At 43.9% G+C, this 21,910-nt stretch overlaps 1 protein-coding gene across 1 annotated transcript; it reads right to left on the bottom strand.

The window, feature by feature from the left end:
• Positions 1-9,776: 9,776 nt before the first annotated feature.
• On the bottom strand, positions 9,777-17,778 carry CALM1 (calmodulin 1). The gene is made up of 6 exons (XM_039884010.1): positions 17,568-17,778; positions 14,724-14,754; positions 13,651-13,794; positions 11,414-11,520; positions 10,882-11,017; positions 9,777-10,715 (listed from the first exon to the last, which is right to left on the bottom strand). The coding sequence occupies exons 1-6, from the start codon at positions 17,568-17,570 to the stop codon at positions 10,687-10,689; spliced, it is 450 nt and encodes a 149-aa protein (XP_039739944.1). The 5' UTR covers positions 17,571-17,778; the 3' UTR covers positions 9,777-10,686.
• Positions 17,779-21,910: the final 4,132 nt, after the last annotated feature.

Here is a 21,910-nt window from a genome sequence, read left to right as displayed (position 1 = left end):
TGGTCCCCTCCATTTTAAGCAGCCTCCTTCAGCATGAGTTCACCAGGTGCCTGCCCTGAGCCTGGTCCCGCCCTGAGCCCTGAGAAGAAGAGACCACGGGACAAGCCCTGGCCTGCGGGAGGCTCTCGGCCAAGTGCGTTGGGGTGGGCATGGTTGTGTGTGGGGGGTGGGTGTGGAATTTAACTGCGTTGAGGCCCCCACACACACGCAGGAGAGGGAATTCATTAAAGTGCACCTGTATGTTTGTCAGCCGGCCAGTCAGGTGTACCCATTTGGTGCCTGACCCCAGGAGACCTGGCCGCAGGACTAGTAGGTTCTGATGGGAGCTGATAGAAGGCAGGCCTCGAGAATGGCCGTGGGGCAGAGCCTGAGGAGGACGCTGAGCCAGGTAGGCCATTTCGCCCATGGGTGCCGTGCCTAGGAGGTCATGAGTAGGGGAATGCTGTCCCCTACGACTTGCTGGGGTAGGAGGCACTGGCGAGGCATCTGCGGCCTTGGTCTTTCCGCCCTCTCCATACGGGGCTTCGATCGGTGCTCCTCCACCGCTGGGACCAGGTTCTTCACCTGTTAAGTGGAGAGCCTGGACAGTTCCCCAGAGTGCCGTCCCAGCTCTAAACGCTAGGAACCCCAGCCCCAGCCCACCTCGCAGCCCTCTTTCCAGGGACGACTCCTATCTGGGGTGGGTTTTTCTCCCTGCAAATGTGCCTGATGGGAGGGGAGAGCAGAGTGGAACTGTGGCCACCTGCCATGACCCCCGGGCCAGGAGGCCTGCAGGCCCGACCAGAGCAGGTGAGAGTAAAGATGTGAGTGGGTTTTTCCCTGAAGCTGCTCAGGAAGGACCAAGCCGAGGGAAAGACCAGCAAGCTGGCGGTGTGCCACCTGAGTCAGCCCAGCTCTGGCCTCATTCGAGGAAAACTAACTGCAGGAGGTCAGGAAGTCTGGTGTCAGGCGGGGGAAGGGGGTGGGGGAGGGTGTGTGTGTGTGTGTGTGAAGGTTTGTGCCTACCAGCTCATATGGGTAGGTTTCACAGAGAGCCCATACCTCCTCACCTTTCCACAGCAATTTGATAAAAAGTGTCCCCTTCCGTTACTTCAGAGGAAGGGATCTAAAGTTTGAGAGCAAGTGAACCAAGTTCTTGGCCCAACAACAGCTCAGTGGTCCAGGTGGGTAAAGCAGCTTAGAGAAGCTGAAAATCTGCCTAAACCACTCAGCCAGAAAATTGAGGAGCCAGGAATTGGACCCAGGCTGTCTGGGTCACACTAGGCCCAGAGTCTTACTGCTCCAGGTGGGTCTGGGAACCAGCAGCGTCAGCTTCCCATCCGCTAAACTTCTCAGCTTGCACTGGTGAGGGAGCAACACAAAGGTGGCTGGCTCCATTCGGCAGGTGAGGTCCAGGGAGCCAGTGTGGCAGAGCCAGGACTCAAACCCGGTATCCTGAGGCCAACGGCTGAGCTTCTAGCACTGCCCCCAAAGAGAGTAAGATGGGCACAGGATCCTACAGCACAGCTGTGTCTTCTCACTTGTAATATGCGCATCACACACACTACAGTAGAATATTCTAAGTTCACTGAAAGAACCCTAAGATACATGCATCACTGAGCAAAACGAGAGACTGCCCAAATGCCCATCAACTGATGAATGAATGAACTGTGGTCTAGCCATAGAGTTTAATTATTATTCAGCCGTAAAAAGGAACAACACATTGATTTACGCTACAGTGTAGATGAATTTTGAAAACTTTATGCTAAGTGACAGAAGCCAGGCACGATAATAGATCACATGTTATATGATTCCATTTATATGAAATATCTAGAATCAATAATCCATAGGGATAGAACACAGATTGGTGGTTGCCAGCAGCTGGAAAGAAGACTGCTCAACACATTCAGGGTACAGGGTTTTCTTTTGGGTGATGAAAACATTTTGGAGCCAGATAGAAGTGGTAGTTATACAACATAGTGAATGTATTAAATGCCACTGAACCATATACTTTAAAATGGTTAATGTTATGTTATATGAATTTTGCCACAATTAAAAAAGAAAAAACAAGGGAGAAATAGGCAGTTACAGTGTGATACGTATAAATTTTTCAAAACCCAGTTATAAAGTATTAAACCCGATTATGTGCCAGGTCCTGCGTGAACACAACCAGAACAATGTTGCATTAAAGCCACTTGGATCGTAGGGTTCAAGTCCTTGCCTTGGCTACTTGGCCAGGATCACAGTCCCCCTAGGGCTGGACTCTGCCTTGGGCTGGCTGACCTCCCCATCTCCTCCTATTTCCCACCACAACAGAAGACCTATCACAGTGTCGAGAAGTGTCCCCAATGCAGCTCACCTCTGCGGACTATTTGGCACTTCTGCCCTGTGTAGATTTCCACTGCTTCAGTGGTGTATCTCTCACCCATTCAACAAATATTTTTTATTGAGGACATCCAACAACCAGGCCTGGAGCTGGAGGCTAGGGATACATTGATGAACCTGGTCCCTGCCCTGATGAGCTTTGACTTGCACAGGAGACAGATAACAAACAAGGGAGTGATCCCAATTAAGCCAAAGCTAGCACCCCAACATAGGTGCTGTAGTAGAGACTAATGGGTGAGTGTCTTGTGGAGGGTGGTCAGGGAAGGCCTCTAGAGGAGGAAACATCAAAGTTGAGACCCAAGGGTTAAGGAAGCTAGCCATCCCAGCGTGGAGGGACAAGCATTGTGGCCAGAGGGAACAACCTGAGCCAAGAGGGATGCCACAAAATATAAGACACAGTCCTCATCGTCAAAGAGAACAGAATCCAGTAAGAGAGAAGCCGAAGGGAGGCCATGCTGGAATGTAGAAAGAGCATCAGAAATGGGATTTCAGACTGTGCAGTCGACACTGACCCTTCCCTAGCCTTGAGTCCCTCACTGAATCTCCAGAATTCTCACAGTGCTACTTCATTTGCTGCCCTAAATACGGTCTCCCCCTCACTGTACAAGGGCGGGTACATTCTGGAACCTCGGCATAAGATGCTACATAAATGCCTGTTAAATTCCTGGGAGCCCGTCTTGCCAGCATGAACTTTCCATATCCTGATTCTGTCATGCAGCGTGTTGTTATGTCTTCATCGGAGTCAAGCATAGGAACAGAGACCAAGACAGAGCCCAGTGGTGGTCCACTAGAAACCTCACACCACATGAGACTTGATCCCTAACACATTTTTGGAGTATGGTCATATCTACAGGCCAGGCCCTGTGGATTCAGACATGAGTAAGAAAAGGAAAGGCAGCTGGAGAGGTAAGCATAGCAGCTCACAGAAGCCCTTGGAGAACATCTTACTGAGGCTGGACTTTTCCCTGGACAACAGGAGAAGAATCTTTAATATCAGGGTTTTAAGTAGGAGTGACACAGTCAGATTTGCATTTTATGCAGATTAGTGTGGCAAGTGTGTAATTAGTGGATTTGAGGGGGACAAGCCAGAGGCAGGCTGTCCAGTTAGAAGGCAGTGGCAATCAACTAAGAGACGGACAGGTGGAAGGTAACAGGATCAGGGAAATGGGTCAGGACTAGGGGGTGTTTAAGGGGTAAATTGTCGGGAACACCTTCAATCACAGTTATCTCAAGGATTAAATCATATGATAAGGAAGATATATGGTGTTTAGTAAATGCTCAATTGTCAAAGTAAGGAAAAGGATTGAGTGGTTAAGAACATAGCCTCTGGAGCCAGTTTTCCTGGGTTCAAACCTTAGCTCTCAGCTTCCTGGCTGTGAGACCTTGGGCAGGTGTTCGTGCTTCTCTGTGCTGCAGGTTCCCTTCTGGAAAATGGAGCTGATAATAACTATTTCATGGGACTATTGAGAAGATTATATGAGTGACTATGTGTCAAGGGTTTAGACCAATGTTTGGCACAGACTAAGTGCTATGCAAGTGTTGGTTAAAATGGTATAATTGATATTGCACAAGGGAGCAGGCAGGGATTATGAATGACCCCCATGTTTCTAGTTTGGGCGATAAGCGGATGGCAATGATCCTGAAGGAAGACCTTTCATCCCCTCTGTGCCTCGTTCCCCTTCTGAGAACTCTCACATCCCTGTGGTTCCTGATCTCAGAGTAGCCCAGCTCCCTAGCGGTGGTTCATTGGTCCAGTGATCTAAGACAACACCTGATCTAAGCTAAGCCAATCCCAGGCTGTGGCAAACAGAACAATGGCCCCCCAAAGTGTCCACACTCTAATTCCTGGAACCTATGAATATGTTCCCTCACATGGCAAAAAGAGACTGCAAATGTGATTAAGTTAAGGATCTTGGGGCGAAGAGTATCCTGGACTATCCAGGTGGACCCAATGTCATCACGAGTTTCCTTATAAGAGGGAGGCAGGAGGGTCACGATCAGAGGAGAATCAATGTGTGGAAGCTAAAAGGAAGCAGGTTTCAACCTATTAAAAATGTTCTCACACTTAGAACTGCTCGAAATGGAATGTGCTAAATGACCTTTATTAGGGGACTAGCTAACTAAATTATGCCATATCGATATAGCGAACTCCTAAAAACGATATCCAAGAATTTAAATATATAGAGAAATGTTGGGTATAAAAAGTAAAAAAAAAAAGAATAAAAATTATGAATACACGATTCCATTTATATATGGCCAGAATAGGCAAATCAATAGACAGAGAAAGTAGATTCGGTTGCCAAGGGCGGAGGGAGAACAGAGAGTGACTACTAATGGGTATAGGATTTCTTTCTGAGTTGATGAAAATGTTCTAAAATTAGTGTCAATAGTTATACAACCTTGTAAATATATTAAAAACCACTGAATTGTATACTTTTAAAGGATGAATTTTATGGTACATAGATTATATCAAGAAAAAGAGTATAAGAAAGATCATAATACATGTGTGTATATAGAATATGTAATTGTATATAATAAGGAATATTATGCTTAATTTTGAAAAAAAAAACATACATACAGCTCTCAATTTTTTTAACTATATCTCTGCATCCATATGGTGAGAAAAAATTCACGATGGAAATACGAAGTGTTAATTATATTTTCAGGGTAGTAGGGCCACTTGCTATCACAAATTTTATTCAATAAATAGCATTTCTTTTATAATCAGAAGAAACTCTTGTAACAATAGGACTAGGTTGCCTGTTGAGGCAATGAGCTTCTTGTCATGGGAAGTATTCCCAAAAGTTTGAGAGTCAACAGATACAGACACCTACAATGTATGACCCAGTCCTTTTAACTAAGATATTAGCATTTTATAATTGCTTTTTCATTTCTGTTCTATTTTTTAAATAATCCATTATCTCAAATCTTCATCGGTACTAGTTGGTGTTGGGGGGAGGGAATTCATCTTTTACTATAAAGCATAGTAATTTAAAAAGATCATAACTTGAAGAGTATACTACGAGTCAAAATCAGAAAGAAAATTAGTTTAAAAGCAAACTACATGCTTATAAGCAGCCAGAATGTAAAAAAAAAAAAATGTTGTAAGAAAATACTTAAGAAATTATCTAACGAGGAGGAAACTGGGGTTTTCCCTTTCATCTTTGTAAGAATGAAAATAAAACTTTAAAAGGTGACATTTGAAATACTGAGTGTGTACACATTCACTCCAAAGGTTGCTGACACACAGGCAGAACGTAAATAGTTCATATGAGGAAGATTGCCACCTTTTTTTTTAACCCAAGTTCAGGAATTGTCGGCCATGAGATGGGAAGCCAGCCAGCGCCTCCGCCTTGTCAGGTCTCCCATGGGGCGCTGGAGCCTGCGCTAACTCCGCCCACTGCCTGGCAGAGTTGAGGGCAGTGGGAGAGGAGATGCACCAAGCTATAAAAAAACTTGAAGTTTTATTTCCTTCTAAGGCATCCTGACACTGGGTAATCCAGCCCCCAGTGCCCAGGCAAGTTCAGTTCAAATCTGGGAGAGTATGTGTGTGTGTGTGTGTGTTTTTCCTGGGCCAAAGCTGCCAAAAACCAGACGACGTTGTCACTTGGACTGAATCTCTTGCAGGCCGAATGGTGGCTTCCTATTTCCGTCCTGGGAGGAGTATGGAAGTCACTTAATGCTCAGTTTCTCTGACCCGTGTTCCAATATTACATCACATCCTTAATAGCAAGCTTACCCTCCATTCCACCCCCAACATGGGGCTGCTGAGATTTTAAAAATCCCATTTGTCATCTCAAAGCATATGGCACTCCTACACAATTTTGCCTCCCAGTCTTTAGGCTGCAATTTCAATTTAAACAAGTGATGCCAAGCTGAGTTGGTCAGAATCCTAGAAAGCCACAGCTAGAAGGTACTTGGTCCAATCATCTTTTTACCAAGGAAGAAACTGAGGCTCAGAGATGGTAGAGAACCTGCCCAAAGCTAGAGGGACAGACACAAAAGGAGAAGCCAGGCCTTAAAATCTCAAGAGGGACTCTGTATCCACGATGGTGTCCACCGCTCTTGTAGTCCCAGCTCCTGTATACAGGAGGGGCTATTTAAATGCTTTCCAGAGATGTCTGAAGCTTTGTGGTCAAAGTAGGGGCTTACCCTGTGATCATTCCTTCTTTTCAGCCCTCTTACTGCTTCTGTGAAGTGGGGGGAAAAAATGGGTTAGGCAGCTGGGAAAATATCCTTCTGGAAGCAGGTGGAGCCTAGAAGCAGTCCTTCCTGCTAGAGAAGCCCATGTGAGACAGCACTGAAGGGGGACGTTTCAACTCCAAGGTTCTGAATGAAAGTTGCAACCCACTCCGTTTTCCTCGGCTGCCCTGCTCTCAACAGTAGAGGCATGTGCTTGTGATTTAAAATTCCCGTCTTATTTTTAAAGTATATTTCTTTACACAATTCCTAAAGAGATTTAGATTAATGTTGAGGTTAACAGGAAGTGTTTTTATGTACATTTTCTGCATAAAGCAAATCTGGATACATTAAGAGGCCTAGAGATTGTGTTAAAATGTGTTATTAACACCCAAACTACTTAAAACTAGAGTCGGGTTGCAGTGGGATGTGTCTATGGTTTTTCTGGTCCCTCCTGCTCACCTACCAAACTAGGGCCCAGGTAGAATTACATCCGAGGGCAGGTATATCTTGTTCATTGAGCAAAAGGGATTGAAAGCTACGCAAGCTAAAAACCTACACAATTCGCAGTTAGAGATGAAAGGCTGCAGAAATGTTTATTGAATACAGTGCCAGATTTATAAATAAAACTTATTTACAGTTTCCATAAGAGTTGGTCCCCCATCAGAGAGGTGGTTAAATCTCCAGTTTATCTCAAGATTTACAGAAACGTTCAAGTACATCTCCTTTACAGATCGCCACCATCTTTGCTACAGACATGTTTAATGAACATTATAATAGATCTGGAGAAAGTCCACACACTCCACCCATGCCACTACCTTCTTACTCCAAGGGATACAGACAGCAAAGAATTTCTGTCTCCTATAGAACAACTTTAAGGGATTAAAAAAAAGAATAGTTAACTGCCAGCTGAAGGGATAGATTAAGACACATTCGTGGAATCTAGTCACTGCCAAAAGGATAAATTTAGAATATACAGTAAAAGGATTATTTAGGATATACAATAATTAATTCAAATGTTTGAAATAATTGAATGAACAAAGAGCAGATTGACCAAATTTACATTCTTCGTTTAGGAAAAAGTTCCCAGTATGCTGAGGGGCGAATAATATGCTGCTACTCTGACAGGCCATAGCAGTGCTAGGCCTACTGGACAGCCAACTCATTACAATATGGTTACAAGTACAGTCAGACATGCATTTATAAAGAGAATATAAAAATATGTACAGTAGCTAATTTTCAATGTGTTTAAGTTGCCGAAAGACACCAATTAAAGTGTGCAAAAATTCATTTGTCAAAAATCAGAAAAAGCCCTCCTCGGCAACCATGCCTTAAAAGCCCATCTGAAACAAGATACATTTGCCTTGCTCAACACCTACCCCAAACAGATGGAGAACAAAATTATGAAAGTGTTTGCCAAGTACTCAGCAGTTTTTTATGGCAAGTCTCAGGCTCAAGCGGGATGCCAGTTAAACTAGTCACTTTATATATATATATAAATATGTATGTATATATATATATAAGTATATATGTATATTTATAGAGCAGTTAGAACTAGGGGCAAGAGTTTACAAGAAGATGCTAACCAACTTGAGAGTACTGCCACAACACCCAGCTATTTACTCACAAATTCACACGCAGACTGCAAACACCTAACCCCTGGGCTCGCCGTCCCCTCAAAGAAAAGGGCTACAGCAGACTGGGCTGCACCTCTGCGCCAAAGTAGAACTCAGCATCCCTGGTTAAATCTCCGCAGACACCGGGGAAAAGGTTTCTGGTTCCTATACAGCATCCTGACCATAGAAGAATCTGATTCTAAAGGTAGTCTTCTGAGAAAGACTGTGGGACCACTAAAATGGAGTCCACCCAGCTTCTAGAACAAGACTTGGTTGAAAAGGTAAGAAAGAAGGCAAAATTTTCAAAAACAAGTCAGATCACCCTCAACCCTCTGTGAAACAACCAAGAGGTCATCTACCATAGGCCTGAGACTGGGTCGACAGCCAGGCTACCGGACCTCCCTGCAAGAAACATCCAGGTCGCTAATTAATTTGAACCAGGAGCCCTCAGTCCAATCTCACCAGAACCCCTAAGGTATTCTTAGGTGTTCCTTCCAGATTCAGCCAATTGTGAAAGCCAACCCTCGCTCATGACGTCGACCTCTCTTCTACCAACCACTGAGTGTAAGCACCAGCAGCAGAGGAAGATGGGTGGGGGGCTCCTCTCCACTGCTCTGACCCACCCCTCTGGCAGGAAATCTAACAAGCTGCAAAATGCCAGAAAGACGGGGAGTAGGAGAGGGAGAAGCCAAGGGTCTCTATAAATCAGCCCTGAATGCACCCATTTGGCTGCCAAGGGCTTCTCACTGCCTCGCTAGCAGCCTGCCACTGTTCCCTGGCAAATTAAAACCTCCCACACACACACTTCAAACCCAAATCTTGCTAATAAGATACAACCAGTTAACACTCTGAAAAATGCACATCTAGCCTTCATTTCAAAAGAAGTTCTGCACTAAATGCAATAAGCCTTTTAAGGGGGCTTTTTCAAAGCAGCCCAACCCCACTGCAAAAACCAGTACCAGGGTCTCTTAGTTTTGGTTACAGTTTTATAATTAGATATGAAATGCCCTCTTGGTTAGAATTTGACTTTCAAGCTAAGGGCTACCATTAGTTCTTAGGGGAAAAAGAGCAAAGTCAATTCAACTTAAAAAGTAAAAGAAGGCTAAGGTAATCATAAATTAAAAATTGTGAATCAAATAATGACTGGTAGTCTTTTAGGCATAAAGACTGGCTTAGAAAAGTGACTACTGCTTCTACCACACACAGCAAAGACTGAATTACAGACACACTAAATTATGTCTCCTGCACAGATGGTCTCAAGTAGTTACATAAAACAGGTAATCAGCAGCACAACTGAGAAGAACCCCTAAATACATGCTTGAGAGAAAGTGGATTTTTTTCCTTAAGAGCTCTGCCCGGATAATCATTAAGTTACCAAGATTCAGTCTCCCCTCCCCACCCCCCAGTGAAAATACAATAGAGCTACACGTCCATAAACATGAAGCGATCGGCATCTGCTTGGTTTAGGCAAGGTCTCAGGCTCAGAGGTTGGTGCTTGAATGCCGGAAGGTAGGGAACCCCAAGGCTGGGCTGGGGGGCATTTAAAGGTACACTGGCCTCCCCTCCGACTGCCTTGTCCCCGTTTAGATCTCAGCTTTACAAAGCATTTAACACCGCTTTAAGTTAATGGTCTTTTTATTGGAAAAAAAAATAAAATAAAAAGACTAGCATTTACAACTTGGAATGGACGTAAATCGTTGATTTCTTGAACAGCAATGTTGATGGTTGTGCTGAAGTCCACAGCCACAGCCTACCTCTGCCGGCTCCAAGTCATGGTTCGGAAGGTTTTAAAAACAGAGAGTCCAAAGATGCTCCCTTGGTAAAAGTTTCTTTTTAAAAATTTGTGTGAACGGTGACAGCCTGACACCCATTTCGCTCTAGTACAATGCAGACAACGCTAAACCAACACACGTGGGCATGCCACCAGGGTGTGTCACCATCACCAAGGGTCAGGGCACATGGAAGTACAAGAGGACCAACCTGCTAGTGGGACTACGTCTAGACAGTTTATCCTTCACCCATTTTTCTACACACATCCTGAGGTAAACCAATTTTAAATGTGTTTGCTTTCAGTAAACCAGCGATGACAATTTATACTAACAAACTGAACTAGAACCCATTTGACGTGGTTTTGAATTTGTTTTTTCATTTTTCGTTTTTAATACAAATGCCTGACTGTGCTCAATTGTCAAGCTGCATGCATGAAAAACTGGCCAGCCCAAACAGTGTATTAATAATCATTAGCAAATGGAACTGCGAGGAGTCCACTAAGTGCTTCCTTATCGTTAAGGTAGTACAAGTATTTATATACTGTAAAACTGAGGTGTAGCTTGATCTTTAGGGGACAGGACCACCAACCAATACATGCAGATTGTTTTGTGTGTGTGGACAGAAGGTACTTTTGACATTCAGTTTTGCTATATAGAAACAGAATGAGTAAATGATTTTTTTTTTTTTTTTGCAAGAGGTAAGTAAAAGATTCAATTTGATTCTTCTAGAGGGGGGGAAAGGAGTTGAAAGTAGGTCTTCATTTTGCAGTCATCATCTGTACGAATTCTGAAAAGACATAATCATAACTTTCAGTTACCTTCAAAAGCAGCCTTAATGAACACGACATCTCTACTATGCATAAAAAAATCAGTGAATGTCTTGTGAAGCCGTTAACTTGTTTATATCCGTAAAAGGAAGATTAAAAACTAAGCTAAGAATTGTTGTGTTTTACCTTCATAGTTGACTTGTCCATCTCCATCAATATCTGCTTCTCTGATCATTTCATCTACTTCTTCATCTGTTAGCTTCTCTCCTAAGTTTGTCATGACGTGACGTAGCTCTGCCGCACTGATGTACCCATTGCCATCCTGTGAACATTCAGCGATTATTACTGACAGTGACTGATAGTGTGGGCAAGGATAGTGCCCTCGAGTTACTGCTGACTCTGCTCTCGTCGACAAGCCTCTGATCTCCAGTTCCCACCTCCACCCACCACATACGTGCAGTCGACAAACTCAAAAAACACACAGGCTTTCAAAAGCTAACAGAAATCGAAAGTACCAATCAAGAACCTTGGTTCAAATTTTCTCTATTTATTCTGCTTACCCTCACTCGATAAGGTTACTGCAATAAGTCAGGATATTTGAAAGTGAGATTTTAGAGGCTCAGGCAGTTAGGGAAGAACGAGAACAGACTGTTGAAGCTTTTAGAAATAGCAAAAAAGCCGTACAGAAGTATCATCTGCAACGTAGATACAGGATTACCTTGTCAAAGACTCGGAATGCCTCGCGGATCTCTTCTTCACTGTCTGTATCTTTCATTTTTCTAGCCATCATAGTCAAAAATTCTGGGAAGTCAATGGTGCCATTGCCTCGAATTAAAAAATAAAAAGCTCATGTAAAATAAATGCTCCAGTAATGCTCCTCCACAGTAATAATTTTAGAACTTCACAGAATAAGCACTTTGCTAGACAAACTGGTAATTTTATTAGGTTGAACGATTTGCTGGTCTAAACTACTGAAGTACTTCACAGGGCAATTTCACATAACTCAAACTAATAATCAATGCTCTGGATAGCATTTAATGACGCAAAGGAAACTGCATATATGGACCCTTGACCACTGAAGGGGTCTGTACAGTTCAGGAGAAAAAAGCACACAGCACGGCAGGCTGAATCTTTCCATTCCCAAGGGAAGCACCGGAGAAGCAGTCGAGATTGTCTCCCCCATACCCCCGCCCCCACTCCAAGTCGGGGCAATCACTGGGCTCCAACTCTGCCTTGGCTAGTGATACTGGTCAAGGCCCAGATTTTGGCCACCCAGAACACAAAATGTTTTTAGGGATGAAAAGGATCATGAGGGAATAAACTGACTCTATTATGCCATAAACCATAAAGTTTTAGAAACTGTCTTCTACAGGGGACATGACATTTCTCAGCCACATTATGACGATTAAGTCACCTAATCATTTTCTCCCCAACTCAGTTTCTTTAGTTCCCATTAAGGGCAAAGCTCAGAAGTGTTTGCACAGCTCAGACCATTAACTTCTAGGAAACCATGTCAGAACAATCTGTTCTATGGCCAGGGTTCCAAACAACTTCTCTAAAACTGAGATATCAATCAAACCCCAAAGACAAAGCATCCAATATATAATGTAGCTTAAATAAAAAAATTAAAAGAAAAAAAGCCTTGGGTTAAGTTATTCATTTTCACCAGTACTTTCAAATTAAAATAGTAACTCAGAGATCCTTTCAAGTCCTTTTGGCCTCTAAAATTTTAAAGTATTATTGATATTTATGCAAGTCAAAATTATTTGGAGTGTTATCTCACAGCGATATAGAGATGTCCTTAGGCATCATATTTATTCACTGTAAATACTAGATTTTGTCGCCTGGGACAACCTCTCTCTCTCGTTCCATACAATCTGAAGGCCTGATACACTTTGCCGGTCCCCAAGCCCAGTTTCCCAGGGTTTATACAAAACAGGAGAGAGCCGCTCTATATTTCCAGATGGCTGATCACCTTATCAAACTAGAGAGAATGAGGGACCTTTTTCTAAAACAATATTAAGGATGGAAACAGACCTCAGAAGCAGTTTGAATAGACTGAAACCATTGTTAAAGAACTTAACCGAAGCCCCTGCTTCTAAATGCACATGACCGGACAAGTGTAACTCCACTTTATCACCTTTTGATTCTATATTTAATGACTACTATCAAGGCAACCATCTAGAAAGTAATCCAGATCCAAGTTGTTTATTCTTTGCTCGCCTTTTAAAAGCTTATTAAGTTCTACAATGTTATATAGTACATATATATGGTTTCCAAAAATACATTTCTTTTGGGGGGAGGGAGTGGCCAAAAACTGTTTATTGATGGAAGAGAGTAAACAAAGAGTCCAGAGGAATGAATGACCAATCGGTGACGAACTACTACAGGGGTCACTGTTTGTTCCTTCTTGCTCCATGCCTTATACATCTCCTTCTATTAGGTTCTGTCGCTCTATTCCCCAGTCAGCATGTACCCCACCTTCAAGCCTCACGTGACCTTCAAAATTCTCTTCAATAAACACATTTTTGGCTCACATTGTATCCAATTCTATGCAAATACTTAAGAAGAGTGCTCTTCGCCCACTTCGCTTGGTGTTTTTCTGCTCCTCTTAGAGACAGGAAGCTTTTTTCAAAGGTCTATGGCTATTTATTTTTTACATCCCCACAGAACTCAGTGCAGATTCATGGGCCAGTTGATAAAAGATTGAGCTGTAGGTCACAGCAGGTAGAAAAGAACAATACAGTGATCCGATCCAGGAAATGTTCTAGACATTGAGCAGGGTGAAAGGCAGGTCCATAATCTTCTGTTTTAATTGTCAATGGCCATTAAGGCAACCACAGAAAAGATCTCTGTACATTTGCTTTGTTCTGGGGACATGAAAGACAATCTCCCAACATGTCTGAACGTGAATTACACAACACTGGCACTCATTCATAGTTCTAAAGCCCTTACCGTCAGCATCCACCTCATTGATCATATCCTGCAATTCGGCTTCTGTTGGGTTCTGACCCAGTGACCTCATGACAGTTCCAAGTTCCTTTGTTGTGATGGTGCCATCACCATCTTTGTCAAATAGAGAGAAAGCTTCCTTGAATTCTGAAAACAAAAGTTTACCTTTTAGAATAAATGTCTTTACCCAACCCAGCCACAATACACACTTTCCTAGGGCTGGCCAAGCAAGCTGTCCAAGGTGTTTAAGTTCTCAAAAACTGCCTGGACTCTATTGAAATAAAGAGCACAAAAGTCCTGCTGGACTGACCTTTATATCCATAAAGCAAACATTGCTCCTAGTAACCAGCTCCATAAAACCACAATAGACTCACATTTTTAAAGGCTAAACTTGAACACGTTTAAATCAGTCCTAAGTCCAATGTGACAAGTGAAGATTGGTCCACGTGTTCCCTTAAAGTCTCTTCCCATTAAATTTGTACACATAAGAATGCCTTGTCTCATGTCAATTTGAAGAAGTTACTAGAACTGTACATTCCCAAGTCACCAGTATGTTTTCTCTACATGGCATTCAGATTTTTCCAAAGGCATTCCTGGTTTCCTAAGGAGAAACCACCTCAAAAAAGTCCTCTAGGGACTATTAAGAGCTAAAATCTAAACTAACACAACTCACACCCCAATTATAATGGTCCTAACACTCATTTTACCGATTTCCATTGATTATAGAATAGCAAACACAAGCTTTCATGGTGGTTTACTAAAATACCTGTGGCATACAAATTCTAAACTACATTTGAAAAGCAGACTCAGTACAATCTCATTATATGCAAAACCTCGCAAACTGAGTCGGCTACTGCTACTCCAGAGAATAACGAACGGATGTTCTTGCTCTCCTTCCTTTCACGTTATCTCCGAAATACCAGCAAAGAGTAACACCTGACCTAAATATTTCTGCTTGTTTTCATTGATTTAAATTCTCAGAAAACTGTTCAGATTAAGGGAGACGGGACAGTCACCGAAATGGAGTGTTGCCTACTTTTCTGGCCTACTGGGGACTTCTGAACCCATCAACTTACCAGCAATCTGTTCTTCGGTCAGCTGATCAGCCTACATGGAGAAAGAAAATGTTACAATTCAACTTACACCACTTTGAGATTAACAATGTTTTTCCAATTATACTCTGTGACCTTTAGAAAATCAATATTTAAAAAAAATTATCAACTATTTAAAAACTACAGTATTGTCACTTAATGAAAACAATTAGAATAAAGGGAACCCTTTATGCTATTTTAAAGACAAAGGATGACAAGGAAGTGACAACATCTCGCTTCATTCAGGCTTTCTCTTCTGGGCACACAGGCAGTAAGGTCTAACTAGTTAGGGTCAGTTCATAATTTGAAAAATGGCACCTCTAGTGGCCAAAGGTCCCACAACATCGGCTGCAGCAGCAGGCTCAAAGAAAAAAGGGCGCCACCTACTGCACCACCGACGCCACAGTCCCCGCTTCCATCAAGGGACCCAACCTAACACTGCTGTCACCGCAGCCAAGATCTCGTCCAGAGGAAGGCTTTTAGCGCACCTTGCGCATTGCTGCGGGTGCTCCAAATCTCCAAACTGGCATTACATAATGGCATTGGGTTGGATTATAGGCTTTTATATCCATTTTATGAGATACAATTAAGTGGAAAAAATAAATATACCGCAATGGGTTATCCCACCAACTTCATTTCAATGTAATAAATGCTTTCAATCACTTAAATTAGGCAGTTATTTGTTAAAAGCCTACCATTTACAACGGCTGATGCCTTGGTCAAATTGATTCAGAAGCCAGGGAAAAAAAGAGAACCACCTACAACTAAGCTGTTGCAAAACTGCAAAAATTAAGTATACAAAAAACTACACAATAATCATGATATTATATCTTTTTCTGGAGAAGAGGAACGTTGCTGGAAGATATTTACTCTACCCACCTTAAAGATAACTTAAGAGCTGCTCACAATAAACACTTTACTAGAGGCGGTAATGGCCAGGAAGGTAATTTTCACTTGCATTATTTGGTCTCGGCAACACTGAACCTGTGCCTCCAGCCAGGAGAATTCGTGATCTCAAAGAGAGCTAACATGTGAATTTTTATTCTAATGAAGGGCGCCTAATGAAGCCAGTTACAAAATCAGTCCTAACAGAAAACTAACCAAGTTTATTCTAACTTTTTAATGAAAACATTCACAATTAGCAACGGTGTTCCAATATCCTGAAAACTTCTTTTTTCCAATTAGAATTGGATCTTCCTTCCTTTCTAACCCAGTGACTGCAAGTCGGTTTTCTTTACATCAAATGAGGGAGACGTGATGATTTATGTAACGCCAGGGCAACGTCTGTCTTGTACAACAGGAAGCGCTGCCGCACCTCGCAAAAGCTGTCACCTTACCAGGAAGAACAGTCCCACCTCGCCGCAAAATTGTCGTGTGAGAGGGGTTATCGAGAGCATCAGCCTTCCTCGACAAGGAAATATCCCCCAATCGCACTGGCCTTGGGGGCAAAGGTGTTCTGGGCCTGCCGGGGGCCATCTCCCTACCTCACCAAGCCAGAAAACTCTGTGGGTGATGTCAGCTCTGCCCGCCAAGGGAGGAAGGGGGCTGTGGAAAACACACCCAGCAAGGCGCACAGGCGTATCTGGAAATCTAGAAGCTGCAGAGAAAGCGGAAACGTGGAGGGCATCTCCCTGCGGACTGGGAAGTGGCGCTGAGTGGGGAAATGCTGAGCGAGGGGCTAGGCTAGGGTGCGAGCCTCAAGGGCAGGCAGGGTCCCGGGGGCGAGGCAGCCCCAGCGCGGGGACGAAGGCGCCGCCCCTCCCAAGCCAAGGCGACTTCCCACTCCCACATCCACTCCTGGGCCGCGCGGCGGGCGGGGGCCAAGTCCGTCCCGTGCCTCCCACCCGCTTCAGCTCCCCCAGGCGGCGAGCCCGCCGCGCCACCGCCTCCTCCCGGAGCAGAAACTTTGCGTCTCTAATGGAAACCGAGCCGCGCGCCAGCTCCCTCCTCCCCCGCCCCCCCCCCGCCCCAATTAGCGCCAGCCTAGCGCCTCCCGCGGGAAGGCGCCTCCGAGTGTACCAAGGCTCACGCACGCCTATACTGCCGCACTGGGTGGGGGGCTGCAAGGGTGCGAAACAGGTAGACACGAGCCCTGGCCACACCGCAGGGCTCCGCCCGGGCACAGGGCGGCCGGCCCGCCGCTTCCGCCCTCTCCGCCCCCCATCCCTCGCCTTCCTGCCCCCACCCCACCCTTCCCCGGCTCCTTCCTTCCCAGCCCACGCCCGCGCCGCGCCCCCCAGGAGGGAGGAGGGGAGAGCGGCTGAGGGTGGCCAGCGGGGTCCGCTGGGAGATGGGGGAACGACGCTGACGGCGCCCCCAACGCCTTGGCCGGAGCAATGTGCGCCACCAGCCCATTCATTCTCCCCAGCCCGCGCGACCCACCGACTTCAAGCCGGGGGAAAGGCGGGGGGTGGGGTGGAGAGAGCTAGTGCCGGCCCCGCCCGGCTCCCCCACCACCCGGGGCCCCGGCCGAGGCGCAGCGCTGCGGGCAGCCCGGGTGCGGCGCGCTGGATGCAGTGGTGCGGGGCTGGGGGAGGGGGTGGATGCGGAAGCCCGGGTGCACAGCAGCCAGAGCCCCTGCCCGCGGACAGCCAGGTCCTGTTCCAAAGGGACCGAAATTTAAATGAAGATCCCTGACGGAGGAAACCGAGATGCAAATCTGGAATGCATCCTTCTTAAACGCAACTGCTGCGTAACACTCGAAAAAGAAAAAAAAAAAAGCCCACCAGAAATATAGCAAAAAAAGAAAAAACCCGGACTGAACTACAAATTTGTATAGAAGTCATGTGCAGGCAGCTGCTACGCTGGCGTCTGCCACTCCCGACCTACCATGGTGCGAACGGAGGGTGGAAGAGCAGAGGGATCGAAGGTGGCTGCACCAGCGCAGGAGCTGTAACGGCGGAGGTGCCTCCGCTGCGGCTGTGGCTGCTGCTGCTGCTGCTAAGGCGCGGTGTGCGCTGAGCGATGTGCCGCTGCCGCTGCCGCTGCCACCGCCGCCGTCCGAATGCGAATAACGGCGCCGCGCCCGCGATGTTCCCAACACCAATGCCGAAGTGCGAGTCTGCGCTCTGCGAAATATATACCGTGCTCCGTATCCCTCCGCCGCGACTGCGGCCCCTTCGCTCAGAGCGGTGCCGCGAGGGCCGGGCCTTGCCCGCTTGGCCCCACCCCCGGCGCGCCCGGCCTCCCGCCGCCCTCTGCGCGCCCGCCACCGCCGGCCCAGGCCTCAGCCCGAACGCAAAGCGTTCGGAGAGAGGAGAGGGGCTTCGAAGCAGGCCCCACCTGGGGCCGGGGCGGGGACAGAGCGCCTGCACGGTCCCGACCTGGGGCTGCCCTCGGCTCCAGAAGCCCCAGCCCCACCCCACCTGCGAGACCCCTCCATCACACCTCCTACTGCTCCTCTGGGGCAGCCGGGCCGGTTCCGGGAGCCGCGGGACGTCTAGGGGCTGGGGGCGGCCGCAGGGAGCTGGGGGCAGAAGAATTGATCGCACACCCTCAGCTTCCAAGGAGAGAGGTCTGGAAGGGCGATGGGAGGGGCAAAGCAATTTCCTCGTGCAAGAAATTGTTCAGACGTTTTGTTTCTCAAAATTTGAAGCATTATGTGAGACAAATTATATATGCTCAATCATTAAATCTGTCGTGCTCATATACTTAGCCACTCATTTTAATGTTTTTACGTTTCCACTGAATTTTTTTATATGCCTGAATGATATCTCTTCCCCTGCCGATTTGTTCTCTTTTTTTCTATGGAAAATACTATTCATCCTGGCTCCAGTCTTACTGACATTAATATATCGAAGCATCTTCTATAGACCTTACAACCTATGCTTTGATTTTTTTTTCTCTTAATTTTCTTGATCTTGAGAGGGATCAGATTTTTATTCATAAATCCATAGAAACAAAGAAGGAAAAGATTCTTAGAATCCCTCAGATGACAGCTGGAACACACAACTAACTGACTCAACTGTGGAGCTAGACCCTATTTTAACCTACAATTTCGATTATATTCATTTTTAAGTAGCATTTTAGTCCTTAAATTTACTGTTTCCAATTTTCTGTAAACTAGAAAAAGGACAATTCTAGCTATTAATTTGAAGCCCAAAACTCGTAAAGAAAGAAAGAAAGATAAAAGAAAATTTAACAAAGCGTTGCAGTGTCTTTTCTTGCCAAAGCAGAACACAGAATTTGATCTTTTGTTTACAGGGCCTGGGCAACAGTTGCAAGTTACTTTCTGAGAATGTGGCAAAGTGAGTGAGTGACAAGCTCTGCTTGAAAGGGCTTTGCTTGGTTATGTTTGTTTCTGGCTTTGAGAAAGACTGCAGAAAGGTGTTTTAAGAGAACGGAAAATGTTCAGCCACATTGCAGATGCCACAGGACTTCTGAGGTAACCTCAAGCATCTGTAGAGCTCTTTCTTATGTTCCTTCTAGAATGCTGCAGAAAGGGTGAAACTGCTGTTCAGTTTAAAGAGAGGCTGCAGGAGCAAGTGAGTGAATCTTTGCAGATTAGAAAGACATTCTCTTCACAAATCTACCAGTCATCATCATCACCATCATCATTACCATTCTGTGCTCATGGAGGGAAACCTGAATAGGAATGAAGTATATATATATATATATATATTAATTGGAGAGTTGGAAATAGGAAAGTAGAGGAAAGAAGAGTAGTACAAAGTCAATTTAAAGAATATTCAATAATCCATTGAGTTACAAATCTAAATGGCCAAACATGTCATTAAAACTGCTTCATTCCTAATTTGTATTCTTTTGTCAGATTTCTCATATAATAGTTAATTAAATACATTTTAAAACATGATATACATTGTATAAATAGGGGGAAATGCAATGTTTTTAATTATTAAGGATTCATTAGCTTCCAATATTCTTCCATTCCTTATTATTTTGGTTAAACTGCTACAATCTATGATTTTGAAAACCAAGCATACTCTAAAATAATATTTTCCCCTATGTCATTTAACCTCTTTCACCCAAAATAAAATACTTTCCATGACTTTCCTTGCCAAAAACTACATTTCAGAATCTTTTTACTTATTACAGTAAAATTTATTCTAATTTCTTCATATTTACCAGCTAAAGTTACCTTTTGGTAGTTCTTTAAGCTATCAAAGCACATCTTAGCTTTCAAGTCTGTTGGATATATAATGAGGTCATGCTTTATTCAGTTGTATGGCTAGTTTGACACACAAATATAAGAAGGTCAAGTGACTTGCCCGAGATCTTACTGTGAGTCAGTGATGGAGCATAAAATAGAGCATGAGCCCTTGTTCAGGGCTTTAATCTTAGATTATATATTAGTGAAATCAATATCTGAAGTTTTTAAACATACAGTGTGAGGAATTTCCTATATCATGATGTAGGTTCTGCTGACTACTTAGATGATCACTGAGTTTTCATTAAAGTCAAATACAGTTGACCCTTGACCAACACAATCATCACAATCTGAGTTGCATGGGTCCACTTATATGTGGATCGTTTTCAATAAATACCTATACTGTTTCTGATCTGTGGTCGGGAGTCTGCAAATGTGGAGGGCCAACTTGTATGCATTGCTGTATGCTATTTTATATAGTGGACTTGAACATCCATGGGGGGGGCTGGAACCAATACCCCACAGATACTGAGGGACGACTTAAGTTTTCAGGCCATCAAAAGTTATACTTGGATTTTCAATTGCCTGGAGGTCTGGCACCCCCAACCCCTGTGTTGTTCAAGGATTGACTGTACAGTAGTCCCCCTGCTTATCTGTAGTTTCGCAGTTTCGTTTTCTGAGCTTTAAGATACCTGTGGTCAACAGTGGTTCAAAAATATGAAATGGAAAATTCCCGAAATAAACAATTCATAAGTTTTAAATTACATGCCATTCTGAGTAGTGTGATGAAATCTTGCATGATCCCACTCCATCCCGCTTGAACATGAATCATCTTTCTATCCAGTGTCTCCCCATCCATTAGTCACTTATCAGATTGACTGTCACAATATCACAGTGCTTGTGTTCATGTAACCCTTATTTTAGTTAAAATTGGCCCCAGACTAGTGATGCTGGCAATTTGGATATACCAAAGAGAAGCCATAATGTGCTTCCTTTAAGTGAAAAGATACAAATATATAGGGAAAAACAGTATATATAGAGTTCGGTATGATCCATGGTTTCATACATCCACTAGGGGTCCTGGGATATAATTTCCCACAGGTAAGTGGGGACTACTATAAACTCCTTTAAGTGGATAAACTTCCTAATTTATAGAAGAGATCAGCAATGAGGAAAATAAGCCACATTATTGTGATATCATAATTTACTGAGAACCAAAAGTCTATGAAATATGTCATGATATTGAGAGAAAATGGTTATTATTGTTATTTGAATAAAATAAAATTAAATAGAAGAAAAGCAGAAAGAACGCAGCCCCAAGCCAGGAGTCTCAAGTTTGAATATCATTTTTGTCACTAACCAGATTCCTGTACCCCTCTGAGTCTGACAGAATGACTACAAATGCAGTAATTGCACATACTCTATTCGTGGGTACAACAAGAAGTTTGAATTTGATCTATAAACTCCTTCTAGCTGTAAAAACTTGTGCCTGAGACTATAACATGATTATAAAATATACATATTATCACATATACGTATCATACATATGTGTCATACATGTGTACACACAAATATACATATATTGAAGATGAAGAGGACAAATTGAGAAATTAAAATCATTTAAAAATATAACACTTTCTGAGCATTGACTATCGCCAGGCCCTGTGCTAAATGCATTATTTTATCCTGCTCATTCTGTGAGGCAGGTATCAAATTATCCTTATGTGGAAACTGAGGCACTGAGATATTCAATGATTTGCCTAATGTAAGTAGTGGAACTCAAAAATCTAGCTCAGAGGACCAAGCACATAAGAATTACATTATATCTCCTATTATTAAATAGAATTTATTCTTTGTTAGAGTGCAAAGAATAAGATTAAAATTTGATTTTAAAAAGATATTTCTTACCCAAGAATTTAAAATTAAAATAAAATTATAGGAATGTAGTAACAAGTCTATCTCCCACATAAGGAGTAGAGTGTTTGTGAAAGAAAACTCAAAGCAAAACATTTACTTTGTGATGCTATCTGGAAGACGATTCTCATTTTGCAGATGAGACCTACAG

The sequence above is a fragment of the Pteropus medius genome, unplaced genomic scaffold, assembly GCF_902729225.1.
Source record: "Pteropus medius unplaced genomic scaffold, Ma_sr-lr_union100, whole genome shotgun sequence".
Classification (NCBI taxonomy): Eukaryota; Metazoa; Chordata; class Mammalia; order Chiroptera; family Pteropodidae; genus Pteropus; species Pteropus medius.
The sequence above is the reverse complement of the archived record's forward strand: the minus strand, read 5'-3'. Positions and strand labels throughout refer to the sequence as shown.

Coding starts and splice junctions, on each gene's coding strand:
- CALM1 (XM_039884010.1), bottom strand. Junction 13,795..14,723: donor GACCGAAGAACAGATTGCTG/GTAAGTTGATGG, acceptor TTTTGTTTTCAG/AATTCAAGGAAGCTTTCTCT. Junction 11,521..13,650: donor CAATGAGGTGGATGCTGACG/GTAAGGGCTTTA, acceptor TTTTAATTCGAG/GCAATGGCACCATTGACTTC.